The following is a 27,170-nucleotide window of genomic DNA, read 5'->3' on the forward strand; positions in this document are numbered from 1 at the left end:
ATGTCCCTTAAATTTCCCGGGTTTCATGCTCGCCTGGCTCGGGAGGGAAGCAGCGCCTCAGGGTCCTCCGCCTCGAGAGAGAGCGCGCGCATGAGCTGCCGCATCTCCGTCTCTCCCTTTTCCCCCTCAGGGGCATGTCGTGAGGAGACGGGTGGCAGCAGGCGGGCAGGCAGCCCTTCTCTTGCGAGACTTCCGCTGCGCTGCCAGGGGAAGCCAGAGGCGGCAGCGGCGGCTGAGGAGGCGGCCTGAGGGAGGAGGAAGATGAGGGGATGGGCAGTGCCGCAGCCACCTCATGCCGGGCTCGCGGGTAGCGTGGGTGACTCTCTCTCCCTCCCCTCCGTCAGGCAGGGAAGGGCCGATGGAACTCCTCGCACCAGGACGACGGCAGCCCCGACGTGCTGCTTAGCATCCCCTCCAACCAGTGCAGCATCTTAATGTAGTGATTTCCCCCTCTGCATCCCTTTCATAACTCTATTTTTATAAATCCTTTGTCCATCCACAGTTCAAATTTTTACTACAAGTTTTCTGTCAATCCTACCAATTTATGTAACTCTTTACAATAGCTTTTCAACTAAATTATAAACTTTCCCCATTCTTTATTAAAGAGGTCCTCTTCCTGGTTTCTAATTCTGCCTGTAAGCTTTGCCATCTTGACGTTGTTCATCAGTTTTGTCTGCCCCTCTTCTTCGGTTGGAGTTGTAGACCCTTAGGATCATCTAGTCCAACCCCCTGCAAAACCCAGTCAATCGCAGCAAAAGCAGCATGGCTCCATCAGTGGCGGATTCATGTATAAGCTAAGCAAAATCCCTTATTTTGGCTGCTGATCCCTTATTTTCGAGGCTGCTGGTCCCTTATTTTTAAATCTGTAAGTTGACAGCTATGGATGAGGCAAAAGACCCTGGGCCCAAGCACACATGCATATTGTATAAAGGTGCAAAGCCCTTCTTTTGCCCGTTGTGAAACATAAATGCGCAGAGTTTTTAAAAAACTGGGCAACGGCCGCCCACCCACGACTCCTGAGCCTCCCCCGATCTGTCAAAACAAAGGGGAAGGGGGGAGGAGATCACACAAGACACATCCTATGCGCACAATGCACATCATATGGGGATTTCTGGCGAGGAAATATGGCGGGCGCCACAGCAGCAAGCAGCTCCTGAAGCCAGCCAGAGACAACTGCGCTACCAGGCTGGCTCTGGGCTGCTGAGGCTGCCGCTGCCACATTTCTGGGGGACAGATTTGCAAATATGGGGACATTCCAAGGACGGAATTTGTCCGGGGATAGATTTGCAAATCCAGGGACTGTCCCCGGGGACGTCTGGTAACCCTAGTCTGGAACCCATCTGCCTACTCGCCACAAGACCACGAAGTTCAGAGTCTAAGATTACGCAGAGAAGTCAACAAGTTCGTCTGGGCTTTGCATCAACAGCGTCTTATTTACAGCAGCCCTGGGGCTGTTGCAACGTGACCGCTTTGCTGTGTGTCCCCCCTCTTTTCTTATCTCGCTTCTCAGATGATTTATTGCGGGTCCTACCTAAACACAGCCAAGGGCTTTGGGATTGGCAGACAAGATGTCTTGCCTCAGGGCTGGGGTCGGGGCAAACCGAAAACAGACAGGCTCTCCTATTGACACCAAGAAAGCTAGAGGCAGATCAAGGAGATGGAGCAACTTCGCAATGAGGAAAGGTTGCAACATTCGGGCCTTTTTAGTTTAGAGAAATGGCAAGTAAAGGGGAGGCATGATAAGTGCCTGAAATCATGCAGTGCGGAGAAAAGAGATAGAAAGTAGGAGGGGGGTATTGTTTTGTTTTATTATGTATTTATTATGTATTTTGCATCTCATTTTGTCAGCTACGGCAACGGCTCGCCTCTCCAAAAGAGTATGGGAGAACGTGATGGAAATGTCCAGTACCAAGATGTTGAGCACGCCGATTTATGGAAGTGAGTCATGGGCAACATATAACCTGTTATAAGAATTCTGAGGTCTCAGATATAGAGTAAGTATTCATAAATTCACACATATCTAAATATATGAACCATGTGTCTGGAGGAGCAATCCTGAAGCCATTTTGACTCTCCCAGTGACCTCAAATATTCCTCCGCAGTAAGGGAGGCAAATGGGGAAAGCCTTCCCATTGTCTTTTTGCTTGCAAATCTTGCCTTAAGGGCGTATTTGTGTACGAATAGGGTGAGCCTGTGACCTGGATTCAGGAACTAAACCATCACAAAAGAATGGCCAGGTTGCCCAGGTCATACAATCAGTGACCATTATCAGGTATCCTGATAGGCAGGATTTCTGCTGTAGGCTGTCTCCTTCTGTGATGTATGTATGATTTTTTTTGGGGGGGTATTGGGCTACAGGGTGGGCAATTTCAAGAGTCTATATAGGGGCTTGCGCACCATTGTTCAGGGTTCTCCTCCCTCCTGCGTGTGGTGAGTGGGGACCCTGTTACAACAGTTCCTTTAATAAAGATAAGGCTTACTAGCCGCTTTGCTTCTCAGTATACAGTGGTGCCCCGCAAGACGAATGCCTCGCAAGACGGAAAACTCGCTAGACGAAAGAGTTTTCCGTTTTGGAGGTGCTTCGCAAAACGAATCTCCTATGAGCTTGCCTCGCAAGACGAAAATGTCTTGCGAGTTCCTGCGGGTTTTTCCCCCTTTCCCCCCTTTTTCTAAGCCGCTAAGCCACTTATCAGCTGATCCGATAAGCTGATAAGCCGCTAAAAGCCGCTAATAGCGCTAATCCTCTAATCCGTCAATGGGCTTGCTTCGCAAGACAAAAAAACCGCTAGACGAAGAGAATCACAGAATGGATTCTTTTCGTCTTGCGAGGCACCACTGTATTCTGGTTGGCCTGTTATTTTCTCCTACCAATAGGGGACCCACGTAAGGACTCTATACGGGCTCTGGAATACCCCATAAGGGAAAGGGAGCAGTTTTCTTACAACAAACCGTTAGAAGTGACATCTCAACACCTTCCACATGCGCTGCGTCAGGAGAAATTGGGGTATTACAGGGCAGGGCAGAATTTCTAACAAAGGTGTGCTCTCCCAACCCTACATTCCCAGCATGTTTGCACTCCTGTCTCAGCGATCTCTATGCTGGCTTGGTGATGTCCACAGAATGCAAGATGGCAGGACCCCCAAGAATGTAGGAATCCCTTGCAAAGGACCACCGAGCCTAGAGACAGGTGGTCAGATCTTGTATCCATAGCAGTGACCAGAGGAGGAATGACCGCTGGGAGGAGCATAGAGAGAAGAAATGCCACGGTGCATGTGCAGCAGCACAACCGGATGCCTTCACCTGCCCCGGATGCAACAAAACATGTCTCTTCCGCATCGGTCCCTACAGCAACAGCAGGAGCTGCAACCATCCAAAGGTGAGGCAGACAGGTGCCAACAACATTCTCCTTTTGTATTTCTCTGTTGCGAACCGCCCTGGGATGTTTGGATGAAGGGCCGTATACAGCGGTACCTTGGTTTTCGAATGTAATCCGTTTCGGAAGTCCATTTGAGTTCCGAAATGTTTGAAAACTGAAGGCAGAAGCCTCATTTCCTGTTCGATTTCCAAGGTGCATTCGAAACCTGAGGCATTTGCTTCTGGGTTTTTGGCATCCGAGTTCTGAAATGTTCAACAACGGAGCCGTTTGAAAACCAAGGTACCACTGTACAAATGTAATAAATAATATTAATAGTATTTTTTCTCCTTTTCCTAATTCTCACTGGCTACATTCAAATGAAGGAAAGCTACTGCATATCAACCTAAGCAAGTTGTGCTTCCTTTTTCTGATTACTTGGCTATAGCTTTAGATAGAATACAGATAATTGAACAAACATTGTTGCATTACATTCTTCATGAAATTATCTTTCCACTGATATGTAATTTTGGTATTACTCCAAAAAAAGTAGTGTTACGAGCCATCAAACCTCAGAAAGACACTTTTCCCAAAAGGTTTCCACAATTTTGACCACTAGCGTAGACTTGGCCTTGTGCATCTTACTGGAATGGGGGGAAACTGAGTGCAAACTGCAACTGGCAGAAATCCATTTATTGGTTAACGTTCCTGTTCCGCCTTTCTTCCACAAGGGAACTCGAGTCTACCTGGGAGCTACAGATGGTTTCCGTGTGTCTCCAGCCGCTGAATGGATGCAAATGTGGACACCTTCAGACCACCCCGTGACTTGTAGGGCGTCATAATCCATTTCAACGATAATTGCAAGTGTGTGTGTTTCTGTCTGTTGATGTGCCCAGCCAGACACGTTACAGGCATTCCAGTCTGTTAGGTATTTGTATTAATTACGGGCTTAATATCCAAGCTATGGCTGCTAAGAGCTTTCTGGAACTCTGTCATGAGGCACAGCTTGCCTGTGATTTCGCAAACAGGGCCTCCCTTGACTGCAAACGGCTAATCCCATTGATACAGACGCTTGATTGTTCTCCAGCACACATTCCTATTTTTAAGTCAGCCGCCAGCAAAGCAAACTTTTAAGGAAAGGCTTTGTCCTGGTCGGCCAACCTAAAGCTGGTCTCTTGGCAGAGCAGGATTAAATTTGATCACGGTGACCTTCCTGATCTTAAGGGGGCTAACAAAGACAGAAGTGTTTTATTTATTTTAAGGTTTCAGCAGATGCCCTCCACTGGCTTAGAAAGGGCAGATATTATAATCGGTATTATTTAGACCAAGGGTGGCCAACCAATTCCCACAGGCCATAACTACCCACTCAATTATTATTTTTAAAAAAACACGGTATTTGCCCCTCACTCCAAAGATTCCCTGCTGAAATGCCATGGTATCAAAAGCTTTTAAAAATATGTGTCTCAAGGCCTCCCACTATTTCCCCTATTTTTAAATTAAAAAATATATATTCTTAATTATTTTTTAAAAAAGAACGACTCCAGAAAATTCCCTCCTGGGAATCCACAAGGTTTTTTGTACAATCTCCCATGCAGTTGTCCATTAAAAAATATCTTGTGAATGCAATAATGAATCAGAAAAAACATTTAAAATAATGTAGAACAGATGATGAAGGCGGCTTTGAGAACTGCAGTTCCCATTATGCCCACTTAATTTTACTTTTTTGGCCACACCCACTCTGCCATGCCCCTCCCCCTAAAACTTAGTGATGGTCAATGCAATCCTTGGCCCGAAAAAGGTTCGCTGCTGCTGATTTAGACATTTGTGGTACAGGAAAAACAGAAGATTGTCCCCCAGGAGATCAATGCCCTAGGTCAAAAATTAAAATAAAAGTGTCAAAAATTAAAATAAAATAAATATTCTCACCTCAGTTTTCTCCTAAACGTGATTTCTACTCAAACCAAAAGAGCCTTTAACTGCCTGTGGGTGGGATTTTTTTTAACGCATTTCTTCCCCTGCTTGGTTTTATTGTATGTACAGTCGAACCTTGAGCTGCGGACGCAATCCGTCCTGAAGGCACGTCCGCAACTCGAAGCGTTCGCATCCGGAAGTGCCACGTTTGCGCATGCGCATGGTGCGATTTAGTGCTTCTGCGCATGTGCGAGCGGCGAAACCCGGAAGTAACATGTTCTGGTACTTGTGGGTAGCCGCAGGACATAACGCAAAAAGACGCAACGTGAGGTATGACTGTATGTGGGACTGCTTGTTTGTTTGTAAGTCACTTTGGGTTGCCCTGCGAAAGATAAAGCAACTGACATATTGAATAATAATAATAATAATAATAATAATAATAATAATAATAGCATTATTGCATTTCTGTTTGCAGGTAGGGAGAGGTTACTGACAGATGAAAGAGGCTCTGACAATCAAAAAACAGGAGAGAAATACAGTGGTGCCCCGCAAGACGAATGCCTCGCAAGACGGAAAACTCGCTAGACGAAAGAGTTTTCCGTTTTGGAGGTGCTTCGCAAAACGAATTTCCTATGGGCTTGCTTCGCAAGACGACAATGTCTTGCGAGTTCCTGCTGGGTTTTTTCCCCTTCCCCCCCTTTTTCTAAGCCGCTTATCAGCTGATCCGATCAGCAGATAAGCCGCTAAAAGCGCTAATCGGCTAATCCGTCAATGGGCTTGCTTCGCAAGACGAAAAAACCACTAGACGAAGAGAATCACAGAACGGATTCTTTTCGTCTTGCGAGGCACCACTGTACAGATGGCTCAACTCCTTTCAGGATAACCAACCATTTGCGTTTGGCATATATGTTTATTCTGTTTCCCTACAGCTGGCAGTCACACATAAGATTGAGAAAATTGAGGGGGGGGGAGAGAGAGGGAGGACCTGGCACAACCATGAGGAATGTAAAAGTAGTCACTGCATAATGTTTTCGAGTGGGGGGAGGCACTACTCGGCCCCCGTTACGCCTGCCCAGCGGTCGCCGCCACCTCTTGGTAAAACCGGGAGGCCAGATCCGGCACGGCCTCCTCCAGCTGCCTGACGAATTCGTTCCGCTCGGCCTCCGACCAGCTGCGGAACCACTGGTCCCACAGCCTCATCTGGCACTCAAAGATGGAGGGGGGCTTCCCGGGTCCCACGCTGAGCCCCGCCAGCCCTTCCAGCAGGGGGAGCACCTTCCACGGCACGGCCTTGTCCACCAGGTCGCGGAGGAACTGCTCTCGTTGCGCCGGGGCCCAGCCCGACAGCCAGTGCAGGAGGCAGCGCATCTCTTGCGCGGTCACGTACGACAGGGGCAGCGGTTCGGACATCCTGCGGGGCAGGGGAAGAGCGGTGAAGAAACACACGCAGGGGGAATTATGTGGCTTTGGGAGAAGCGAAGGAGCCTTCAGGAGACAGGGAGAGAGAAACAGGGCTTTGGGGAAGGGTGGATTCAAACTCAAGAGTGGGAAGAATAATTTTTATTTATTTAAAATAAAAAAATTCCTTCCAGTAGCACCTTAAAGACCAACTAAGTTAGTTCTTGGTATGAGCTTTCGTGTGCATGCACACTTCTTCAGATACACTGAAACAGAAGTTGCCAGATCCTTCTATATAGTGAGAAGGTGGGGAGGGGTATTACTCAGAAGGGTGGTGGGAATGGGAGATTGGCAGGTAGCTGAGATGAGCCTGTTGACGACTCTTAACGACTGTAATAGGTCTTACAGGAAAAGGCAAGGGGTGAAAAGGTGAGAAATGGCTTAGTTATGTATAATGGGATAAGAATCCAATGTCTTTGTTCAAACCAGGTCTCTTTATTTATTTATTTATATCTCGCCCTCCCCAGCCAAAGCAGGGCTCAGAGTGGCTAACAACAAGAAAAGCAACGCAGCATTCTAAAATCAATTCATTTTAAAATCAATTCAAAATCAAATTAATTAATGGCAACCATTGGGCTAGAGTTCTATGAGGATTACAGAAGGAGACAGGGGGTCAGACTGTGCCCTGGCCAAAGGCCTGGTGGAAGAGCTCTGTCTTGCAGGCCCTGCGGAAAGATGTCAAGTCCTTCAGGGCCCTAGTCTCTTGGGACAGAGCGTTCCACCAGATCGGGGCCACGGCCGAAAAAGCCCTGGCTCTGATTGAGGCCAGCCTAACCTCCCTGTGGCCCGGGACCTCCAAGATGTTTTTGTTTGAAGACCGCAAGGTCCTCTGTGGGATGTACCAGGAGAGGCGGTCCTGTAGGTATGAGGGTCCTAGGCCTCATAGCATAACTTTTGCCAAGCCCAGTAAGGTCAGTCCTTGATGTTTCCAGACAAGCAAAGTACCCTTAATAGCTAACTTGCAACATGGGTGTAGCGGTTCAGGGTCCGTGGGGGGGGGGGGAGCGTTGAAGACCCCTTATACCAGGGGTCTGCAACCTTTAAGACAAAAAGAGCCAATTGGACCTGTTTCTGAAGAAAAAAAAACTGGGAGCCACATTATAAAAATAACTTTTTTGTCACTTTTTTAAATTATTTCTTTGTTTGACCCCTCAGAATTACTCCTCCTCATAGAAATAAATGTTAAATTAACAAGGTACCTTTTGTGTGTGTGTGTTCTTCACTCCCCTTCAAAACAGTGACCAGCGTACATGCCCCCTTTCAATGCAATGACCAATGTACGTGCCCCTGACAATGTAGCGGGCGGGCGGGCGGGAAGGTGACGTCGGGACGGTGCGTGACTAACGCACGCACCGCCCCCATGCGACGTCACAGCCAGTACAGCGCCCGCCACAGTGGGGAGTGTCGGGGAGCACAATGCGCCTCCTCCCCTCGCTAGTATCCGCCCCGGAGCCGTGACAAAGGTGTAAAAGAGCCACATGCGGCTCTGGAGCCGTGGGTTGCCGACCCCTGCCTTATACTATGTCTGCAGCAGGGCATGGCCTCCAGCGACTTAAGAGTCACCTCTCAGCATGAAAGAGGAGCTTTTCAGCCACCGGGGATTGGCTTCTAGGGTCACTCTGGAGAAAGTGCATGCGAAGAAAACCATTCAGAAATCACTGAAGTGTTGAGTTGAAAGGGACCCAAACCCATTGCAAAGCAGTTGTTCTGTATGCTCCAAATCTAAGCATTTGGGGCACATTTCCAAGAGAATTGTGTGCACGTTCTGTTACGTATAATGGAACTTCAGAGGAAACTTAGATGGTTGTAATATCTTAGAAGGGGCGTGTCTGTGACTGTGCCTCTCTTTTAGTCTCCCTCTCCCTGATCTCTCCTCCTCCTCACTCGATATCAATTCTTCTCCTAGTTAGAAATCCAGCAAAATGTGGTTCCCATCAAAGGAATGGAAAAAGGATACCAGCCAATACTATTATTTCCACTTCCACAGGAATAGTTGCCAAAATTCGTCCCCTGGAGGTGCCACGAATTGAACCTGACGTTTTGCTCCACATGTTCCACCTACGGCTATGAAAGTGACACAGCCTATACAAATGAGGGGACCAAGGCATGCCTTGAAGGCAGAGTATTGGCAAATGGGTGTCGATGGTGCAATAGGAACTTACAGGAAATGGTGCTGCTCCAGCTGCCTGCATGTAACAATCGCTCTAGAAGGCTGCAACACCACAGTGAGCTGTGCAAAACTGTGGCATGCTCTCATGAAGAGCAGCAGAAGTAAACAAGAGATGGAAAAGACCCTGCGAATCCTGGAGACGAAGAACTGTACAGCACAAATGACCAACTGAAATGAAACTGATATGAGATCCCATATGCTAGCAGCAGGGGGAGTTTATGAAGGCTGCTTCTTCAAACTACCAGGGACCTTACAAGAGAAGATTTGAAACAGAGAATTCTGGAAGAAGGTGGAGAGAGGAAGCTGAATATATGAGTGTCCAGTCAGGAATGCCCTGATGGTGCATGGGAATGAGGATAGGGGGTGGGCTAGGGATGTTTACATGTGAAACCTGGGTTCAAACTTTCTATCAGCTAAGGATGTAAAATGAGATTATTGTATATATTTTATTTCTCCTGATGGGACTCAAGGCAACTTTTAGGATCTGAGAAGAACCTAAATGTCAGATCAAACACAGGGTGACATTCTTATCATTTATTAAGCAATGAAACTAGGATCCACTAATACCCTATGAATACACCGGCAGGAAACATCCCAGTAACTAATTTAAAATGTTGCAGCAAATAGCTTCCTTTTTTCTTTTTTCTTTTCATCAGGGGGCATAATCTGAGCCACCTCTTAGCTCCTGGGGGGAGGGGGGTCAGTGGCGTAGCGTGGGGGGTGCAGGGGGGGCCCGGCCGCACCGGGTACAACACCTGAGGGTTAGGGTTAGGGGGTGCAAATCCACGGGTTAGGGGGCGCAAATTACTTGCCTTGCCCCGGGTGCTGACAACCCACGCTACGCCACTGAGGGGGGTGTCCGTTTTTGATCTGAGAAGGACTCCCGCAATCGTCCACCCACCCCACCTCCCGAAAACGTGGAACGTCTCAGAAAGATCAGCCCTAAGCATAGTTCTGATTCAAGTGCAAATATAGCCCCGAGATTTCAGAAGGAAGGATCAAGTTTCGTCCCTAACCCTTTCCCCACCACCACCCACCCATTCATTTGTGCAAATGCCACAACGGGAGGGGCTGCCATTGCAATTCCACGATTCCCTCCCCTCCTATATAACATGGCAGGGTGGGGTGGGGTGGGGTGACGCTCCCAAGAAAGATCCCCGGAAAGCCGGCGCCGAGTTCTCACCTGAGTCCACTCCCTGCTCAACACGCGCCTCCTCCTGTCCCGACATCCAATGTTGCCGCTTCCATTTTTCACCTCGGGGGGGGGAGACTCGGGAGGAGGGACGGAAAGAGCCGAGCGCGTCCGGAAACGCCCGAACTTCAATCCAGAGATTTGCGCGGGGAGGAAGAGGAAAGAACGACGATCGCCTTCCTCTCGGCGGAAATTGCCGAGGGGGTTTCGCACGACACGGCCGGGGGTTCCGGCGATCGCCGGAAGTTACCGAGGACTTTGCCGGAACTTGCTTCCGGATTGGAGCGCTCCTCGGGAGACCCGGAAACACCCGAAATAGCCCGGAAAGAATCGCCGGGCGAGGGTAGCACCCGCGCAACTCCCCCCTTTGCCCTCCCTCCCTCCCCTCATTTGGGGTTCTGGATACTGGGCGGAAGTGGCCGGAAACGCACGACTGCGAACGAAGCGCGGGCGGAGATTCGCGAGCGAAGTCGAAGGCGGTGTCGGAGGTCGCCTCAGAGCGCCGAAGCCCCCTCCGGAAGTTTCCGAACGCCCCCGAAGCTCCGGGGAGGGCAGGCAGCGGCGCCACACAAGATGGCGGACGGGGAGGAGGTTACTCTGGACGGGAGGCCGCTCCAGGCGTTGAGGGTCGCCGACCTGAAGGCGGCTCTGGAGCAGCGCGGCCTGGCGAAGAGCGGGCAGAAGAGCGCGTTGATCAAGCGCCTCCGCGGGGTGAGAGAAAGGGCCCGGCGGAAGGGGGCCCTGGGGCCCGGGCCGCTCCGCGCATGCGCAGACCCAGACAGGCAGTTTTTTGGCCTCAGCGACGGGGCTCGTGGCCCCGGGGTGCAGATCGTTAGTACGCATGTGCGGGGCAGTATCCCACTACTGCCACCAAGTGGCGGGGGGAGGCTGTGCGGGGCGCCACCGGTTGCACAAGTGGGGGGGGGAGGACGGTGCCCACACCACCAAAGGGAGAGGGCCCCCCCACTTCTGACATCACTTTGGGGTCACCCAGCAGGAGAAGGGAGTGGAGGCCCTCCTTTTAAAAAATGGGGGGGGGGAGATCTCGTGAAAGCTGGATCTCCTGTTACTAAATCAAAGCGGGATTGGGATCCAGTGTTGGAGGGAAAGTGGTAGGTTTTATAACTCATTAAATTACAACTATATCCCTTTTCAGTTTCACCTTTCACCCTTGCAAAATTATTTTTTGAGGTGGGGTGTCCCCCTGGTTAATTCACTGTGTTTTATACCTTCATTGAGCTTCCCTGGCAAATGTTACAGGCGGTTAGGACAAGCCAGGTGAGCTTTGCAAGAGCTGAGCTGCTGTGTTTGAGATCTCCCAGTTGAAGATGCGTTGCATTTTTATTTTACGTAAAGTTTCTACGAAAGGTTAAAGTGTGCAGAGCGTTTTGCGAGTATCTCACTTGAGCACGTTGAGAACTTTGCACAAGGTCGGCTCCAAGTCTTTCAACTTCAGAACTGTACTCCGCTGAAAGCAGGCATTTCTCTATTCTGTCCGTGTATAGCGGTACGAAGGAGAGTTGTGTTTGGAATGTAATATAAGTAAATGGAAGCAGAATCTGTGAAGGTATCAGAAGTATAGGGAGTCCAGAGTGAGGGATTGGGAACCTGTGCATTTTACCCTGTGTGGACTTGATGCCATGGGACAGGGAGTGAGCGATTGAAAAGGAAGACAAGTTGTGGTGCCCTGTCCTGGGCAAAAGTTCGTTATGCTCTGATTTTGGGGTCAAATGGATGTATGGGATAAATGGATATTGCTCGTTCTTATGTCGCGTTATTGGAACTGTTCCCAGACTGTACGTGTGTGCATGTGTGGTGCACATTTCTTTCTTGACTTAAATACTGTGATCATGATAGTAACACCTGCTGAGTTCATGGCAGAGGTAAGATTGGAACCCAGGGCTTTCCTGCTTCACTGTGGAATCTTTTGGGTTACAGTAGCTGTCAGTCCTCTGGGTGTCAGCGCTTTTCTGGCTGCTTACAGTGTAGTACTATGCCAATTTTCCAATTTGTGAATAAGCCCTGCTGTGCTTGGTGCACCTTTGTGCCACGTAAATTAATCGAAGCCTTTGGCGTGCAGCTGCAAATTTGGATTATAGAAGCATACGAAGAACCTAGCTGCTGGATCTGGGCACAGGCCTATCTAGTTTAACATCCTGTTCTCGCTAGTCTGGTGTCCTGTTCTCCAGCAGATGCCCAAGGGAAGCCTGCAGGCAAGACCTGGGCGCAAGAGCACTCTTGAGTCACACCGCCTCTTGACAGTGGAGCTAGACCATAGCCATATCCTCCGTTATAAGGCAGTGTGATGTAACACATAGAATTGCAGAGTTGGAAGGGAGCACATGGATCATATAGTCTAACCCTTTTGCCCAACCTGGGGCTCAAACCCACAACCTGGAAAGTAAGAGTCTCTTGCTTAAGAAATGGGCCCTCAAATGCAGGTTTGAGTTGAAAGTGGGTCCAGTGTCCAGAAGGGTGGAAGACTATTGGTGTAACAGGTTACTGTGTTGTACAGTGATACCTCGGGTTACATACGCTTCAGGTTACATACGCTTCAGGTTACAGACTCCACTAACCCAGAAATATTACCTCGGGTTAAGAACTTTGCTTCAGGATGAGAACAGAAATCGGGCTCCGGCGGCGCGGCGGCAGCAGGAGGCCCCATTAGCTAACGTGGTGCTTCAGGTTAAGAACAATTTCAGGTTAAGAACGGACCTCTGGAACGAATTAAGTACTTAACCCAAGGTACCACTGTACTAGAACTGGGAGACTTGGGTTCTAATTGCCATGCACCCGTGAAGCACATTTGGGGTCAGTATCTCAGCCTCACCTACCTCCACAGGGTTGTTGTGAGGTTAAAACAGGTGGCGTACGAGTTCCCTGAAGGAAGGGCAAGACAGAAATGTAACAGACAACATGGGGCTGTGTGTGGTGAGTCAGTTACGTGTTACATGAATCCTATTTGCACTTACTTCATTGCACATGTGTCATTCTTTCTGCATTAATAGACTCTGTTTGGGCAGATCTTAATTTGAACTGCAACTTGTTAGGATTTGGGGCTGGAAGCAATGAGAGAGCCCACCCTGGAACCTGCAGAGTCGCTCTTCCATCAGTGACTACAACCAGCCTCACATCATTGGGATTAAAAAGAGAGCCTGCCAGGTGGCCTTGAGCCCCAATAACTCTCTTTGTAAAAAATTGCCATTGGTGGAAGCGCTGAATTAGGCAAGGCTTGCGCTATAGAATCAGTAACTTCTCTTGAGAATTACTTGTGCCTGGATACAATGCCGCTGCATTTTCCGAGTGTCAGTACTGTACGTTTCTGGCTGGCACTGTAAATTCCCCCATCTGTGTAAAGAACTCTCTTCCTCCTGTATTCTGCATGTTTTCTGTTGATTTGTTCTTTTGGCTGGAGTAATTTGCCCCCCCCCCAAGAGATTTGGTCAATTGACCAAATGAAAGTATCTTTAAAGATAGTTAAAATAGTGACCAACAGGTTGTATGTGAAATTCAAAACATTAATTAGACGGCTGTCATTTGTTGAAGAATATATATATATTTATTAGATGCACACTTCCCTCAAGGAACTCAGTGTGGTGTACATGGTTATCCTGCCATTATATCTGCACAACAACCCTGTGAGTTAGGTGAAATTGAGGGCATTTAATAGGCCCAGCATCACCTAATCAGCTTCATGGCTGAGTGGGGATTTCAACCTAGATCTCCCTGGCCCTAGACATGAGATCACACAATAGTAGAGTTGGAAGGGATCCTGAGGGTCATCTAGTCCAACCCCCTGCCAAGTCTCCAAACTCTACTCACTAGGCATTAGTTTTTGCTGCCGATTACTTCTTGTGCCCCTGTTTGAAGATGCCTGCAGTTAATAGGAAGTGTTCACTATAAGAAGCATTGCTTTTTTGCAGTTGGGTTTTGCAGGCGTAACGTGACAGTGTACTCAAATTTTAAAAAGTAAACACCTTTACATTGGCATTTAGAGCCTCATGGACTATTTGACCATGGTCAAATAATGAGCCAACTAACAATTGACCAGTGCACCAACACTACTTCTTGCCACTGTTTCAGTCAGACTTGATCTTCTGAGTTTCAGGCACGAGTGAAAATTTGTCTTTGTTTTCATCACTGAATGACACGAATACCTGATTTCAGCTTTCTTATTATAGTAGACCTCATTTTGTGTGTGCATTAGGGGTTGTCATTGCTTCTGATTAGGCAATTTGTTGGGGGTGGGGGAAGATGGCCCTTTTGCATTTAGGTTGGCTGGGTTGGAATGTCCCAGGTGGAAGAGGCTACACTCTGGCTTTAAATCAAGTTTAGTTACCATTAGATCAACCCTAGTCGCTCCAGAGATTTTGGACTAAAACTCCCATCTACCACGGTTAGCACAGTCACACTGGCCAAGGTGAATGGGAGATGGGGTCCAGAAAGTTGGAGGGCGCTGGGTTGAGGAAGACCACATTAGTTGCTGTAGGAGACCAGGATTTATCTGAAAAGCACACAGAATATTAAATGAGCCTCAGTGTCGTGACTTCGGTTTTTCTTCTTTAAAAGTCAGTTATTATATGACCTACCTGAATGGATTGTTGTGCAGATAGATGATAAAATTTTGTATCGTCTTTTGCAAATGAAGAAGTGTGCTGCAAATGATTAGCTGTTGCAGAAACTTCTGTGATGCATCTGGCAGGGTTCTGTGTGATGAGAGATGACTTGGGTGGTGTACACGTTTGGTGCTGTATGGATGTGCTATTTCAGTGAGATGTTGACAAGTTAGTAGCTAAATATCTTACTGTGAATCGCATGTGAGCTTCCTCTGAAGATATCTGATGAAGGTTGGATGTGTAAAAAAGTCAACTGGAGTCTTAAGTTCCAGACTGGTGGCACGGGTGGTTGCTGACTTGGGATAATTGAGTCCATTTCTGATCAAACTGACATCTGTGGATTCAGCTGGATTGTACTAAAACCAATAATAATAATAATAATAATAATAATAATAATAATAATAATAATTTATTATTTATACCCCGCCCATCTGGCTGGGCCTCCCCAGCCACTCTGGGCGGCTTCCATAAAAACCAAAAATACAATAAAATATCACACGTTAAAAACTTCCCTGAACAGGGCTGCCTTAAGATGTCTCCTGAATGTCAGGTAGTTGTTTATTGCTTTGACATCTGCTGGAAGGGCGTTCCACAGGGCGGGCGCCACTACCGAGAAGGCCCTCTGCCTGGTTCCCTGTAGCTTTGCTTCTCGCAATGAGGGAACCGCCAGAAGGCCCTCGGCGCTGGACCTCAGCGTCCGGGCAGAATGATGGGGGTGGAGACGCTCCTTCAGGTATACTGGACCAAGGCCGTTTAGGGCTTTAAAGGTCAGTACCAACACTTTGAATTGTGCTCGGAAACGTAGTGAGATTAATTACATTTCGGTAAGAGGTGCAAAAGAAGTGGCGCAAAATTATTAAGTAATGACTTCTGATTCACCATTGTGTGTTGGTGGAAAGGCATGCAGTGATTTGGAGGTGTCGTTGTGTTAGGACTTGGAGGACCTGGGCTTATTGGGGGGCATGAAGGAGACGTTGTCCTTGGACAGGTCACAAGAGCTGGGATAGGTAGGGTGGTTTGGATTTCTTGAGTCAGGTTCTGAGCGAGGGTTGGGGTGAGTTTAGGAAATGTAGGGTTGGGTTAAAGGCTGATCCTCGCTGAGAAAGTGACAGATGAATGCTGGGTTTAACTCACGGAACTGAGAATGGATTGGATGGTTGGTTATTGGATATCTTGAGAAACTGGTGTTGTATCCTTTATGGCTTAGCATATGGAAGATGGTTCTTGATGGACTTTGGGATAGGGTGTTTTTTTTTAAAAAGAGAGATGGTGATTAGTATGTTTGGGGCATGGGACAGCCTTGGGTGTCATCAAAGTTCTGGGCAGTGTGAGATTATCTGACCTGATATCTCCCTGTTTTCATTTCAGGCCCTGATGCTCGAAAACCTCCAGAAGCACTCAACTCCTCACACCACCTTCCAACCCAATTCCCAGGTGAGAGATGCCTTGTGTGTTTGTGCCACATTGTACTGGCTGCAGGGAAGCAGCCCTTTCCCTTTGTCTCTCTGCAGTTGGCCTTGAAAGTCCCGTGATAATTGTGTGTGCCCAGTTCCAGTCCTGCCCCCACAGCTGCAGCGTGAACTTAGGGGCTCCTCAGCTTTACTTCCCTGGAGGTTGTGCCTTCCCATTCTAACTTGCTAGATCCACCACAACTGCCTACGGTTGGGGTCAAAACTCTTGCCCTCCTTGTAAGGCCCAGTTTCTCTATTGTGTCCTGTCAGATTGGCGAGGAGATGAGTCAAAACAGCTTCATCAAACAGTACCTGGAAAAGCAGCAGGAGTTGCTGAGGCAACGTCTGGAACGGGAAGCTCGGGAAGCTGCGGATTCAGAGAGTGAGTATAATGAGCCCCGTTCTCTCTCTCTCCTCTGATTCTCCACCCCAGTAGACTTGGGAGGCAGACTGCCTTTCAGAACCAAAGGATTAAGGCACAGTCTTGTATTGCTGTTGTTGGCTTTTAATTCTGTAACCAAAGAGCCGGAACGGAGCCCACACTTCTGCCTAACGGGAACTCGTAAGTCTAATTGGTAGCCAGCATATCTTTGGCCTGCTGCGGATGTTTGGAATGAAACCAAAATGGATGTCTTGGAACGGTTTGTGTTCTGAGCAGTTGTATTGCCCACCCTGGAGCTTCTGTGGCATTTGGAAGCTTGTGCCACTTTTGAAAATACAGTGGTACCTCAGGTTAAGTACTTAATTCGTTACGGAGGTCCGTACTTAACCTGAAACGGTTCTTAACCTGAAGCACCACTTTAGCTAATGGGGCCTCCTGCTGCTGCCGCTTCGCCGGAGCATGATTTCCGTTCTCATCCTGAAGCAAAGTTCTTAACCTGAAGCACTATTTCTAGGTTAGTGGAGCCTGTAACCTGAAGCGTATGTAACCCAAGGTACCACTGTACTGATTTTGTTCATTCCTAATTAGTGGCACTTTCCACAATATTTGTATTACACAAGAGTCTGTGGTCATTTTAGGTGGAAAAGAAAAATGGTACAAATGTTTCATCCTGTTCCATGAAAAAACGGAGGCTCTGACAATTCAAAACATACAAAGAGAAGTCTCTGAGGTTACAGACAGCTTCCTTCTTTTCTTTCCTCCTCCTCCTTTATAAATTTATTTATACCCTGCCTTTTTACCTGACGGGACACAAGGCAGCTTACCGATGAAAACAAGAACCACTAAAATCATAGAAAAGGCAATTGTTAAAATACAGTGGTACCTCGGGTTACAGATGCTTCAGGTTACAGACTCCACTAACCCAGAAATAGTACCTTGGGTTAAGAACTTTGCTTCAGGATGAGAACAGAAATCGCGCGATGGTGGCACCGGGAGGCCCCATTAGCTAAAGTGGTGCTTCAGCTTAAGAACAGTTTCAGGTTAAGAACGGACCTCCAGAACGAATTAAGTTCTTAACCTGAGGTACCACTGTACAATTAAACACTGATAGAATTAAAGCTATACAGTGGTACCTCTGGATACGAACGGGATCCGTTCCGGTGCCCTGTTCGCATCCTGAAGCGAACGCAACCCACGTCTGTGCGGGTCACGATTTGCCGCTTCCGCGCATGGCGTTATTTTGAGCGCAAGCGGCGAAACCCGGACGTGATGTGCTCCTTTACTTCTGGGTCGCCGCAGAGCGCAACCCGAAAAGGCTTAACCTGAAGCGACTTCAACCCGAGGTATGACTGTATAATCTAAAAAATCTGTTTAAAACATACCAATGATTGCAATGAAAACAGCATGATACAAGCAGTAAATTCCCAAAAGCCTATTGGAAGGAGAAAGTCTTCACTTGCCAGCAGGATAGCAAGGAAGGAACCTGTCCAACGTCTCTAGGGAGGGAGATCTGAAGTATGGGAACCGCCACTGAGAAGGCCCTCTCCTGCATCCCCTGTGAAAGTAGGGTGCTTCCTCCCTCCCTCTCTTTCTCTCTTCCTTCAGTTTATATGCCACCCTTCCCTCCCAAAGGAGCTCAGGGCAGCAAGCACATCAGTAATAAAAACATTTGAAAACACATTTTAAAAATAGTTGAAAACATTATCGAAGCCAGTGACGGTCAGGAACAGTGTTTTTCAGTCATCAAAAGCAGGGTTGTTCTCAAGTTCCTCCTGAAAGTTAATAATGATGGATCCAGGTGCAACTCACCTGGGAGGCATTGTAGGGGCCGAAGTAGTTGATATTAAGGAAGGCGCTCTTTTAGACAAAGCTTCAATTCTAACCCCAAAGAGTGACCAAAAAATTCAGAAAAAATGTGTTAAGTTCCAAATTAAGGAATTGGATAAGAACACTGAAAGATCGAGAAATATTTTGCCTGTGGAAAGAAAAATTGATAAGAGGATTGAAATGATGGGCAAAAAGGTGGAGGAAAGGATGCTGTTGTTTTTGCCTGCTGACTGTGCTGTTTTTATCCTTATGGGTGTCTCTTTTCGAAAGGCAGGTTATAAATTCCGTATAGAAAACAAGTAAATATGTAACTTGGAACACAAACTTTGATGACCTGGCAAGTTAAATGGGTCCTTGTGAAAAAGCCCCTAGTAAAAAAGCAAAGGGAATGTTAAAATGAAGTTGATGAGTTGGAAAACGTTTTGAGGAGAAACAACTTGATCTTGTGGAGTGTTTCTGATGAAACAGAACAGCTGGTACTCTCTAGTAAATTATGGGTTCGTATTCTGCACATTTACTGATGGACAAGATAGCATGGAAGTTTTATATCAGGTATCAGAATACTGTTGACTGACCATGACAGTTATTAATAAAACTTTCAAGGTAACGATATAAAACCATTAAGTAGTTAAAATCGGAGGTGGTGATTAACAAAGGTCATGTTTAAGTCTTCCTTCCTCAGGGATGCTGCAGGAAGAAACATGTTGAAATTTGTGGTTGTGCGACAGGATAGGCATCAATAATTGGTGCGTTTCTCCCTCTAAATGAATTGCTTCTTCATGCCCCATTAGGATATGCAGTGTATGTTTGTTCTTGAGAAGAAGGTCAGTTATTTATTGACCGCTTTAAGAAATTTGGAAATAACATTGAGGGACAGCTTATTTTTTTTTAAAAAAACAACCCTTTGTTGCTATAAAAACACAACCATCTTGTGAAGCTTAGGTGGGCATCCTGTCTTGTTGAGCAGTGCAAAGAGCCCTTTTCGGCTGATGAGGTCAAAGGCCCTTCTCAGGTCTTTGAAGGCGATGTAGAAGGGCACCTCTTCTCTCGGCAATACCTCTGCAGCTGGAACAGTGAGAAAATCACATTGGCTGCTGACCTCTGAGTTCTAAAGCTGTATTGTGACATGGGATAGACTCTTGTCAGTGAATGACTGTAATCTGTCTAGAACCACACGGGCAAAGGTTTTCCCCAGAATACTCCACAGGGAGATCAAAATATATCAATGCAGTTTACAGTAATGCCTATATACAGTGCTTTTTTTCTTTAAACAAATGTTTAGGGGTACTCTCGTTTTGACTCAAGAAAATCACCAATTTATAGTTCAGATCGGGGGAAATAAATACAGTAAATGGACAAAAGTACAGTACAAAGATTCACAAAATGTTTAGGGGTATGTGTACCCCTGCATCTCCTCAGAAAAAGCACTGCCCATATATATATATTTAAATTAAAACCTGAGACCATCAGCTAACTGTTATAAAAGGATGTATTATTAATTGCCCGCATAAGCCTGGCAAAATAGCCAACTTTTCTTTTCTCTCTCTCTCTCTCTCTATATATATATATTTATTTAATTTTCCAAACTTTGAAATTTACAAACCATCGTCAAACAACCAAAACAAAAAGAGAATTCCATAAATTCCCATGGACTTCCCTCCTCCTCTTTGTGGGTCCTTGTGTTAACTTTTTTCCTCCTGCATCTTCTCTATTAATACAATTCCATTAAATCTCCATTACAACCTTAGTCCAACGTTAACGACAAGTATCATTCCGATCCTACTACTAATTTTAATTATTTACAATGATTTTTAAGTTAAATTATATATTTTCCCCATTTCTTACTAAAATGTTGGTCTTCCTGATTCCTAATATTTCTGGTCATTTTTGCCGTTCCAGCATAGCCCATCAATTTAATCTGCCATTCTAAAATAGCCAAGTTTCCAGCAGGCATTTATAGGTTGAAACAGAAGGCACCTGCTGAATCCCTATTGGCAAAGCATTCCTCAGGACTGGGCCAATGACACTAAAGGCTCTTTTTCATGCTGATGTCACGTGAGCCTCACCAACTCTGGGGCAACCTAGGTTTGCCCATAACCCAGATTTTAGAATTAGGGGGATGAGTGGAGCAAACCTTGCCTTCACACACACACTCCCTCCCTCCTTTCTCCTCCTCCAAAATAGCCATGGGAAAATCAGAGCCTTCTGCTTCCATTTCAGACATTACATCGGAACCCTAAACCATGTTTTATCTTAACCATGGTTTGTTGACATAAGTCACTTTCTTAAATGCCGGGTTGTATCTAACTAGGTTTTACTCATGGTAGACCTACTGGAATTAGTGGACCTACATTAGCCATCTCCACGAATGTGAACTTCCTACATGGCTGGCTTTGGATGCATTTGCAGTTTCAACAAACCACGGTCAAGATCAGCTTCGGCTTATCAGGTTTGGGTGACACAGCAAGGTGTGGTTGGTCTACAATGGAAGTGATGCTTCCAAACTCCTCCCTGCAGCTTTGATTGATCGATCAATTGATTGATTGAATTTATTTATTTATTTATTTTTTAATAAATTTTATTAAATTCTTGCAAACTACATCAGCCAAAACATACAGACATTTAAAAGGTAAAAATAAAGAAATAGAAAAAAATAGAAAAGAAAAAGAATAGAAAATAGATATCAGATTAACACATATTAACATAAAAGAAACAAACTTACAGACGTTACACATTGGCTTCCTTCCATCTCGATTTAGGTTAGATAAACTTATAACCATTCTGCAGTTGTATTATAATAACTCTATACATCACAGGTGATTGATTGAATTTATATACAGTGGTGCCTCGCAAGACGAAATTAATTCGTTCCGCAAGTTTTTTCTTCTTGCGAGTTTTTCGTCTTGCGAAGCACCGTTTCCCATAGGAATGCATTGAAAATCAATTAATGCATTCCTAGGGAAACCGCCTTCAGACCAGGTAAGGGGACAGTCTGTCCCCAGACCTTTTCTGAAGGCTGGCGGGGGAAGAAGGACTTCCCCGCAGGGCTCCCCAAGCTGCGGGTGTCTGCCCCGCGCGAGGGGCGCTCTGTTCTGAATGTTGGCGGTGGGGAGGAAAAACCCTCCTCCCACCGCAAGCCCCGGGAAGGCTGCGCGCCTTCTCCTCTGTTCCCGGACCTCCCACCACAAGCCTTCAGGACAGGTCTGGGAACAGAGGAGAAGGTGCGCTGCGTTTCCCCGCTGTCCCAGGAGATTTCCCTATGGGCTTTCGTCTTGCGAAGCAAGCCCATAGGGAAATTCGTCTTGCGAAGCCTCTAAAAATCGGAAAACCCTTTCGTCTTGCGGGTTTTTCGTTTAGCGAGGCATTCGTCTTGCGGGGTACCACTGTATAGTGGTACCTCGGGTTAAGTACTTAATTCGTTCCAGAGGTCCGTACTTAACCTGAAACTGTTCTTAACCTGAAGCACCACTTTAGCTAATGGGGTCTCCCGCTGCTGCCGTGCTGCCGGAGCACAATTTCTGTTCTCATCCTGAAGCAAAGTACTTAACCTGAAGCACTACTGGGTTAGCAGAATCTGTAACCTGAAGCGCATGTAACCTGAAGCGTATGTAACCCGAGGTACCACTGTACCGCCCTATACCCAGAGGTCTCATACTTGGGGGAGGGGAACACGTGGACCCGAGATTCTCCGTTTCTCATTCTGATAATGCTGAACTGCTATTTAGCATCACATCTGAATTGACCCTGCAACTCTAGGTCAGTGGTGGGGGAATTTGGGCCCAGGTGCTAAACGTGGCCTGCTGTCCCTCTGCATTTGGCCTTGAGAATCCTCCCCAGGCATTTTTGCCTGCCTGGAATGTGTCCTTGAGCTCTGATAATGCCTCTCGCTTGTTTGGGTGGAGGATAGAGAGGTATGTGTGTGGAAGCCAAACTCCTGTGCAAAGGAAAATTTTACACTCCTTGCTGCACCAGCTTTTTGTCTCTGGTATGTTGTCCTCAAAAGGTTGCTTAGAAGGGAATGGGGCCACCCCTGCTGTAGACAATTCTGCTTTAACACCAGATATAACCGTGTAAAAGGTCTGATGGAATGATTTTAAGCCAGATTTTCATAGCTCTGAAATACAGACATCTTAGTAGACGGTCAGATTCAGACATGATGCTGCAAGATTGCATTAGTTAATTATGGAAATGGATGGACTATGACAAATGGCATTTGGAAAACATGAACCGTTCGGAGCTGGTTACAATATTCTGATGCCATTATTGAGCGTCTGGGTTGTTACGGGCATGATAGATTTTACAGTACTTGTTCTGTAGGGTCGGCTGCAATTTTGAAAAGTCTTTAAGTAAAGAAAAAGGGGAAAAAGATGTACACTATGTATGCTCCATGTTGTTTTCCTTGTTATAGCACAGCTATGCAACTGCAGGGTTAATGTGCTTTTGCCTCACCTCTAAATTGCTAAGAAACATACTCATGCAGTTGATTCCAGAGTGTGGATTTGAGTGTCTAGCTCAGGGGTATGCAAACTAAGGCCCGGGGGCTGGATCCGGCCCAATCGCCTTCTAAATCCGGCCCGCAGACGGTCCGGGAATCAGCGTGTTTTTACATGAGTAGAATGTGTTCTTTTATTTAAAATGCATCTCTGGGTTATTTGTGGGGCATAGGAATTTGTTCATTCCCCCCCCAAAAAAAATATAGTCCAGCCACCCACAAGGTCTGAGGGACAGTGGAGCGGCCCCCTGCTGAAAACCTTTGCTGACCCCTGGTCTAGCTTTTTAAAAGGTGTGTGCTCGTGACCCGCTCAGAACATGACTCCTGTGTACCTGGCTTCCAGAGAAAAAGAGGGCAGGAGGAGGTGCCCCAGGCAGGCAGGCAGGCATTTGCAAACCTCTTGGCACTCATCCAGTTTCTCTGTTCGGAAGATGTGTTTGCACACGCTTCTGCTGCAGAGGGATTTGGGTGACCAGGGGGACGAGGTGGTGGTGTCGCTCCTTCCAAACAGCTGGGCAACATTCCACACCTTGAGGCTTAAGGCGATGCCCTGTTAGATGCCCTGTTAGCACATCCGTTTCTTCCATGCCTGCTGATCGTCAAGGTTGATCAAAGCTTTTGTTCAGAATGTGGATTATCAGTAACTATTGTTCCACTAGATGTACATAGATCAGAGGCAAGCCAGTGTAAGAGTGTTTACACACCTGCACACCCACCAGGGAGAAGAGCAACTTCTGGCTATGCTTCCACATCTGCTCTCACATCAGCCAAAATGGAGAGGCATGGCAGAGGGGAATGTTTGCTCCTCGCCGTGTGTGTGTGTGTGTGTGTGTGTGTACACACACACACACACACACACACTGCTTGTGTATGTCATTGCTTGCTTGAGTATTATGAGAGGCTTCTGGTAGTACTCATGTTGACAGTAATCAGGAGGAAGACCCATGTCTTGGGGGTGGGCAGACTTATCTGCTTACCATGAAGAAGGTTCAGTCCCCAATGAAATCTCTAGGTAGGTCTAGTCTGTGTACTATTATAATTATTTCTTCTACTGTTATTGGTAGCGTAGCATCATCATTGTTCAATTTATTGCCCACCCTTCGTCAGCAGATCTCTGGGCTGGTTACAGCAACTGAAAACTCAGCCATCACAACCAATTAGAATTCAATTTTTAAAGCAGATAAAACCAGCGACGGTCACAGGAATAGGGTAGGTCATACTGAGATGGGTGGACCAATGTTCTGAGATGTTACCAGGCAGCCTCCTCTGCTCCTACTGTCAAAAATGAAGGTACTGGGGTGGGGTTGGAGCCCTTTGGGGGGCAAATGGATCGGCAGCCGATCTGTTTGCTTTGTGAAGATGCAATCGAGCCGGCTAAACGAAAGAAAGTCCTTCCTCACGCAGTGGAACTATGGAACTCCCCCCCCCAGGAGGCGTGATGGCCTGAAGGGAAGAGGAAATCACGGCATGCCTCCAGCATGGCCGTCCACTTGGATGGCTTTATAAGAGGAGTGGACAAATTCATGAAGAATAAGATGGCTACTAGCCATTATGGCTGTGCTTTGACTCCATGGTCAGGGAGAGCAATGCTTCTGAGTACCATTTGCTGGAAACCAGAGGAGGAGAGAGGAATCTTGTGTTCGAATCCTGCTGGCAGGTTTCCAAAATGCCTCTGGTTGGCCACTGCGAGAACACCATGCTGGGCCTTGTTGTGTGTGTGTGTGTGTGTGTGTGTGTGTGTGTGTATTTATTCAAAGTTTAAGGTTTCAAAAAGAGTAAAGAACAATACAAAATATAAAAAGAATACAACAGTAACAGAAAAAAGAAAAAGAAGGTATAAAAATACATTCAATTAAAAAAATTAAATAAAAAAGAACAGATTAAACCTTTACATAGCTTTCTTCCTTATTTCCTTGACCTCCTCACACCTCCCAATTTTGTATTCTAATTCAGATTGTTTTTTCAGCAAATCCTTCCAACCTTATTTTCATTTAAGTAATTTAGTTTAAAATAATATAGTTTAACGTCCTCTCTTTCATCACTTTCATCAACTCATTTTTACTTAATCCTTTATCTCATATATACCAAAACTACCTAATTTTCTTTTTCCGACACCTTTCTAACAGTCCTTAATTTTACAATATTTTTGAAGATATACTTTAAATTTTTTCCAGTCTTCTTCCACCGACTCTTCTCCTTGGTCCCGCACAATGCTGGACCTTGTGCCTCTCCCAGCCGCCACCTGAGCTTCCCTTGGGGTGGTCCACCTTGTGTGAGAAGCCATTTCTGGCCTGAGCAGCTGACGGTTCTCCCCTTCCTTTGCTAGGCAAAAGCTGCATTGTGTCACGGGAGAGGGAAGAATCGGATGAAGAAGGGCCAAGAAGACCAGAGCAGCACCCGACCCGGGTCAGGCAGGTAAGTGGCCGTGATATGGGTCAAGGGGGTCAGCGTGGGGAGGTGCGTGCGAGGCATTTGCCCCAGGAGGGGCTGGTGCAAAGCTGCTGGAGGCATGCTGTGATTTCCTCTTCCCTTCAGGCCAGAGCTGTAAAGACCCCGGGAGCCGCCCATGCCCCAAGCAGCGAAGAGCGAGAGACACCTCTCAGGAGTCGGAGGGCAGCCCAGAGGGCTCCTGTCAAAGAGGAGGAGGAAGAGGAGGAGGACGACGACGAAGAGGACGACGACGAGGAGGACGACGAGGAGGAAGAGGAAGCTGCCGCGTTGCCGGACAAACAGACGCCAAAGGGGCAGGCTGAGCCCGGCACCCCAGCTCCCCTGGAGAAGGGCGCATGCCAGCCTTCCCTGCCCATTGCCCCACAGGCCCAGCCAAAAGAGGCCGCAGCCCAAACCCCGGACGCCCCAGTTTGCGGAGCGGCCATGCCACTTCTCCCACCCTCAAAGGGCCCCGCAGAGGCTGAACCCGCAGCCCCAGAGTGCAGGGAAGAGCAGGCAGCAGCTGTGACGCAGGAGGGGCCCCGGGAGGAAAAGAGGGGCCCTGAGATGCCAGGGCCTCCAGAAGAGGCAGAGCCCGTCGACGCCGCAGCCCAGCTACCCGAAGCCTTAAAGGCGGAGGTGGCCAAGGAAGCAGGGCCTTGCCCGGAGGAAAGAGGGGCGACTGCCCCCCGCGAGGCACAAGGGGAGCAGGGGGTGGGCCTGCTGGGGTGGGGGGGCCCTGCAGCCCCCCTGCAGCCCCAGCAGGTGGTGGCAGAGGAGATCCAGAGAGATGAGGATCAGGAGGAAGCAGCCGAGGCCCTGAAGACTCTGGAGGAAGAGACAGCAGCTGCCGCCGCCGCCCTGGTCCAGGACTCCCCTTCCCCGCCGCAGCTGACAGAAGCACAACACGCCCAGCAGGATGACGGGGGCCAGGAGCCCCCTCCCCCTCTCTTGACCAAGGAGGCCCCCGGGCCCAGCCCTGCAGAAGACGAAGAGGCCCCCCCTCAGCTCTCTCAGCCATCTCCCCCCGCTCAGGAAGTCCCAGCCGCCGCTGCCAGCCCCGGCCCCCCGGAGGAACGGCCCGGCCCCCCGCCATCTCCCCTGCAGCGCCCGCGGGAAAGGCCCGCAGGCTCCAGCTCCTCCCGCTCTTCCTCCTCCGCCTCCAGCTCCTCCAGGTCCCGCTCTCGCGGCAGCTCGCAGCCTCGCTCCCGCGCCCGGAGGCCCCGCTCCGGCTCCTCTGAGTCGCCCGCCAGGAAGCGGCGGGCCTCGGGGTCCCCATCCCGCTCTGGCTCCGAGCGGCACAGCAGCTCCTGCTCCAGGTCTCGCTCCAGGTCGCGGTCCCGGTCGCCTTCCAGCAGCGCCAGCAGCAGAAAGGTGAGTGGCCGGTTTCTCCCTGAGTCACTTGAAGGCGGCGGCAAAAAAGCTGGGCTTCCCACACTTGGTTATTGTGTCTGTTCAGGATCACAGATTCAGTCCTGGTTGGATAGTCCCATTGTGCCATTTTTTCCAGAGAGTCAGAGTGGTTTCTTGAACACCTGCCGCCCCCTCTTCCTCTGCCTAGTACTTTCCCCTTTTCTTGTAGGATTTGCGTCTTACTTTATTACCACTTCAACCTGTTGAAGGCACCTTTCCCAGCAGGAAGGATTTGAATCCAGCTCTCCTCCACCTCAGCCCAGTCTTTTTATCCATGGGGGCCACCAGGGTTTTCGTGTGTGGTTCCCCGCCCCCTTCGTCTTCTTGTTGTTGTTGTTTTAATTAGGGAAATGAGAACCAATACATTTGGCAGGTGTTTCAAAGCACCTTGCAATTAGCCAGCCCCTTGGTCATCAGTGGTGTGTATAAGTGCCCTTTCTCTGTTATGGCGGCTTCCCCTAGGCCAGTGACCCCAG

At 47.9% G+C, this 27,170-nt stretch overlaps 2 protein-coding genes and 1 long non-coding RNA gene across 7 annotated transcripts in view; 2 read left to right on the forward strand and 1 right to left on the reverse strand.

Moving 5' to 3' along the window:
• Positions 1-1,497: 1,497 nt before the first annotated feature.
• On the forward strand, positions 1,498-5,802 carry LOC309517108. 4 transcript variants are annotated; one of them, XR_014213156.1, is made up of 5 exons: positions 1,498-1,683; positions 1,849-1,938; positions 3,211-3,376; positions 5,393-5,593; positions 5,739-5,800. It is a non-coding gene; the product is annotated as an uncharacterized lncRNA (long non-coding RNA). The 4 variants fall into 4 exon arrangements; XR_014213155.1 differs by lacking the exon at positions 5,393-5,593 and having other exon boundaries at positions 5,739-5,802; XR_014213157.1 differs by lacking the exon at positions 5,739-5,800 and having other exon boundaries at positions 5,393-5,696.
• Positions 5,803-6,135: 333 nt separating this feature from the next.
• LOC309517106 (uncharacterized protein C14orf119 homolog) lies at positions 6,136-10,213 on the reverse strand. Its single transcript, XM_082196157.1, has 2 exons — positions 10,075-10,213; positions 6,136-6,674 (listed from the first exon to the last, which is right to left on the reverse strand). The coding sequence occupies exon 2, from the start codon at positions 6,671-6,673 to the stop codon at positions 6,326-6,328; it is 348 nt and encodes a 115-aa protein (XP_082052283.1). The 5' UTR covers position 6,674; positions 10,075-10,213; the 3' UTR covers positions 6,136-6,325.
• Positions 10,214-10,515: 302 nt separating this feature from the next.
• The window catches only part of ACIN1 (apoptotic chromatin condensation inducer 1), a 36,302-nt gene continuing 19,647 nt past the window's right edge, over positions 10,516-27,170 (forward strand). The window contains exons 1-5 of one of the 2 annotated variants that reach the window (XM_082196154.1): positions 10,516-10,794; positions 16,068-16,133; positions 16,421-16,532; positions 25,178-25,266; positions 25,387-26,666. In XM_082196154.1, the coding sequence (XP_082052280.1) occupies positions 10,657-10,794; positions 16,068-16,133; positions 16,421-16,532; positions 25,178-25,266; positions 25,387-26,666 (1,685 nt within the window). In that variant the 5' untranslated portion in view covers positions 10,516-10,656. The remainder of the gene's footprint in view (positions 10,795-16,067; positions 16,134-16,420; positions 16,533-25,177; positions 25,267-25,386; positions 26,667-27,170) is intronic. The other variant, XM_082196155.1, reaches the window with a different exon arrangement.

Source organism: Podarcis vaucheri, assembly GCF_965113315.1.
Source record: "Podarcis vaucheri genome assembly, chromosome: 13".
In the NCBI taxonomy this organism is placed as follows: domain Eukaryota; kingdom Metazoa; phylum Chordata; class Lepidosauria; order Squamata; family Lacertidae; genus Podarcis; species Podarcis vaucheri.

Bases quoted from the DNA above. Each gene is read 5' to 3' on its own strand.
- LOC309517106 (XM_082196157.1), bottom strand. From the start codon at position 6,673: ATGTCCGAACCGCTGCCCCTGTCGTACGTGACCGCGCAAGAGATGCGC.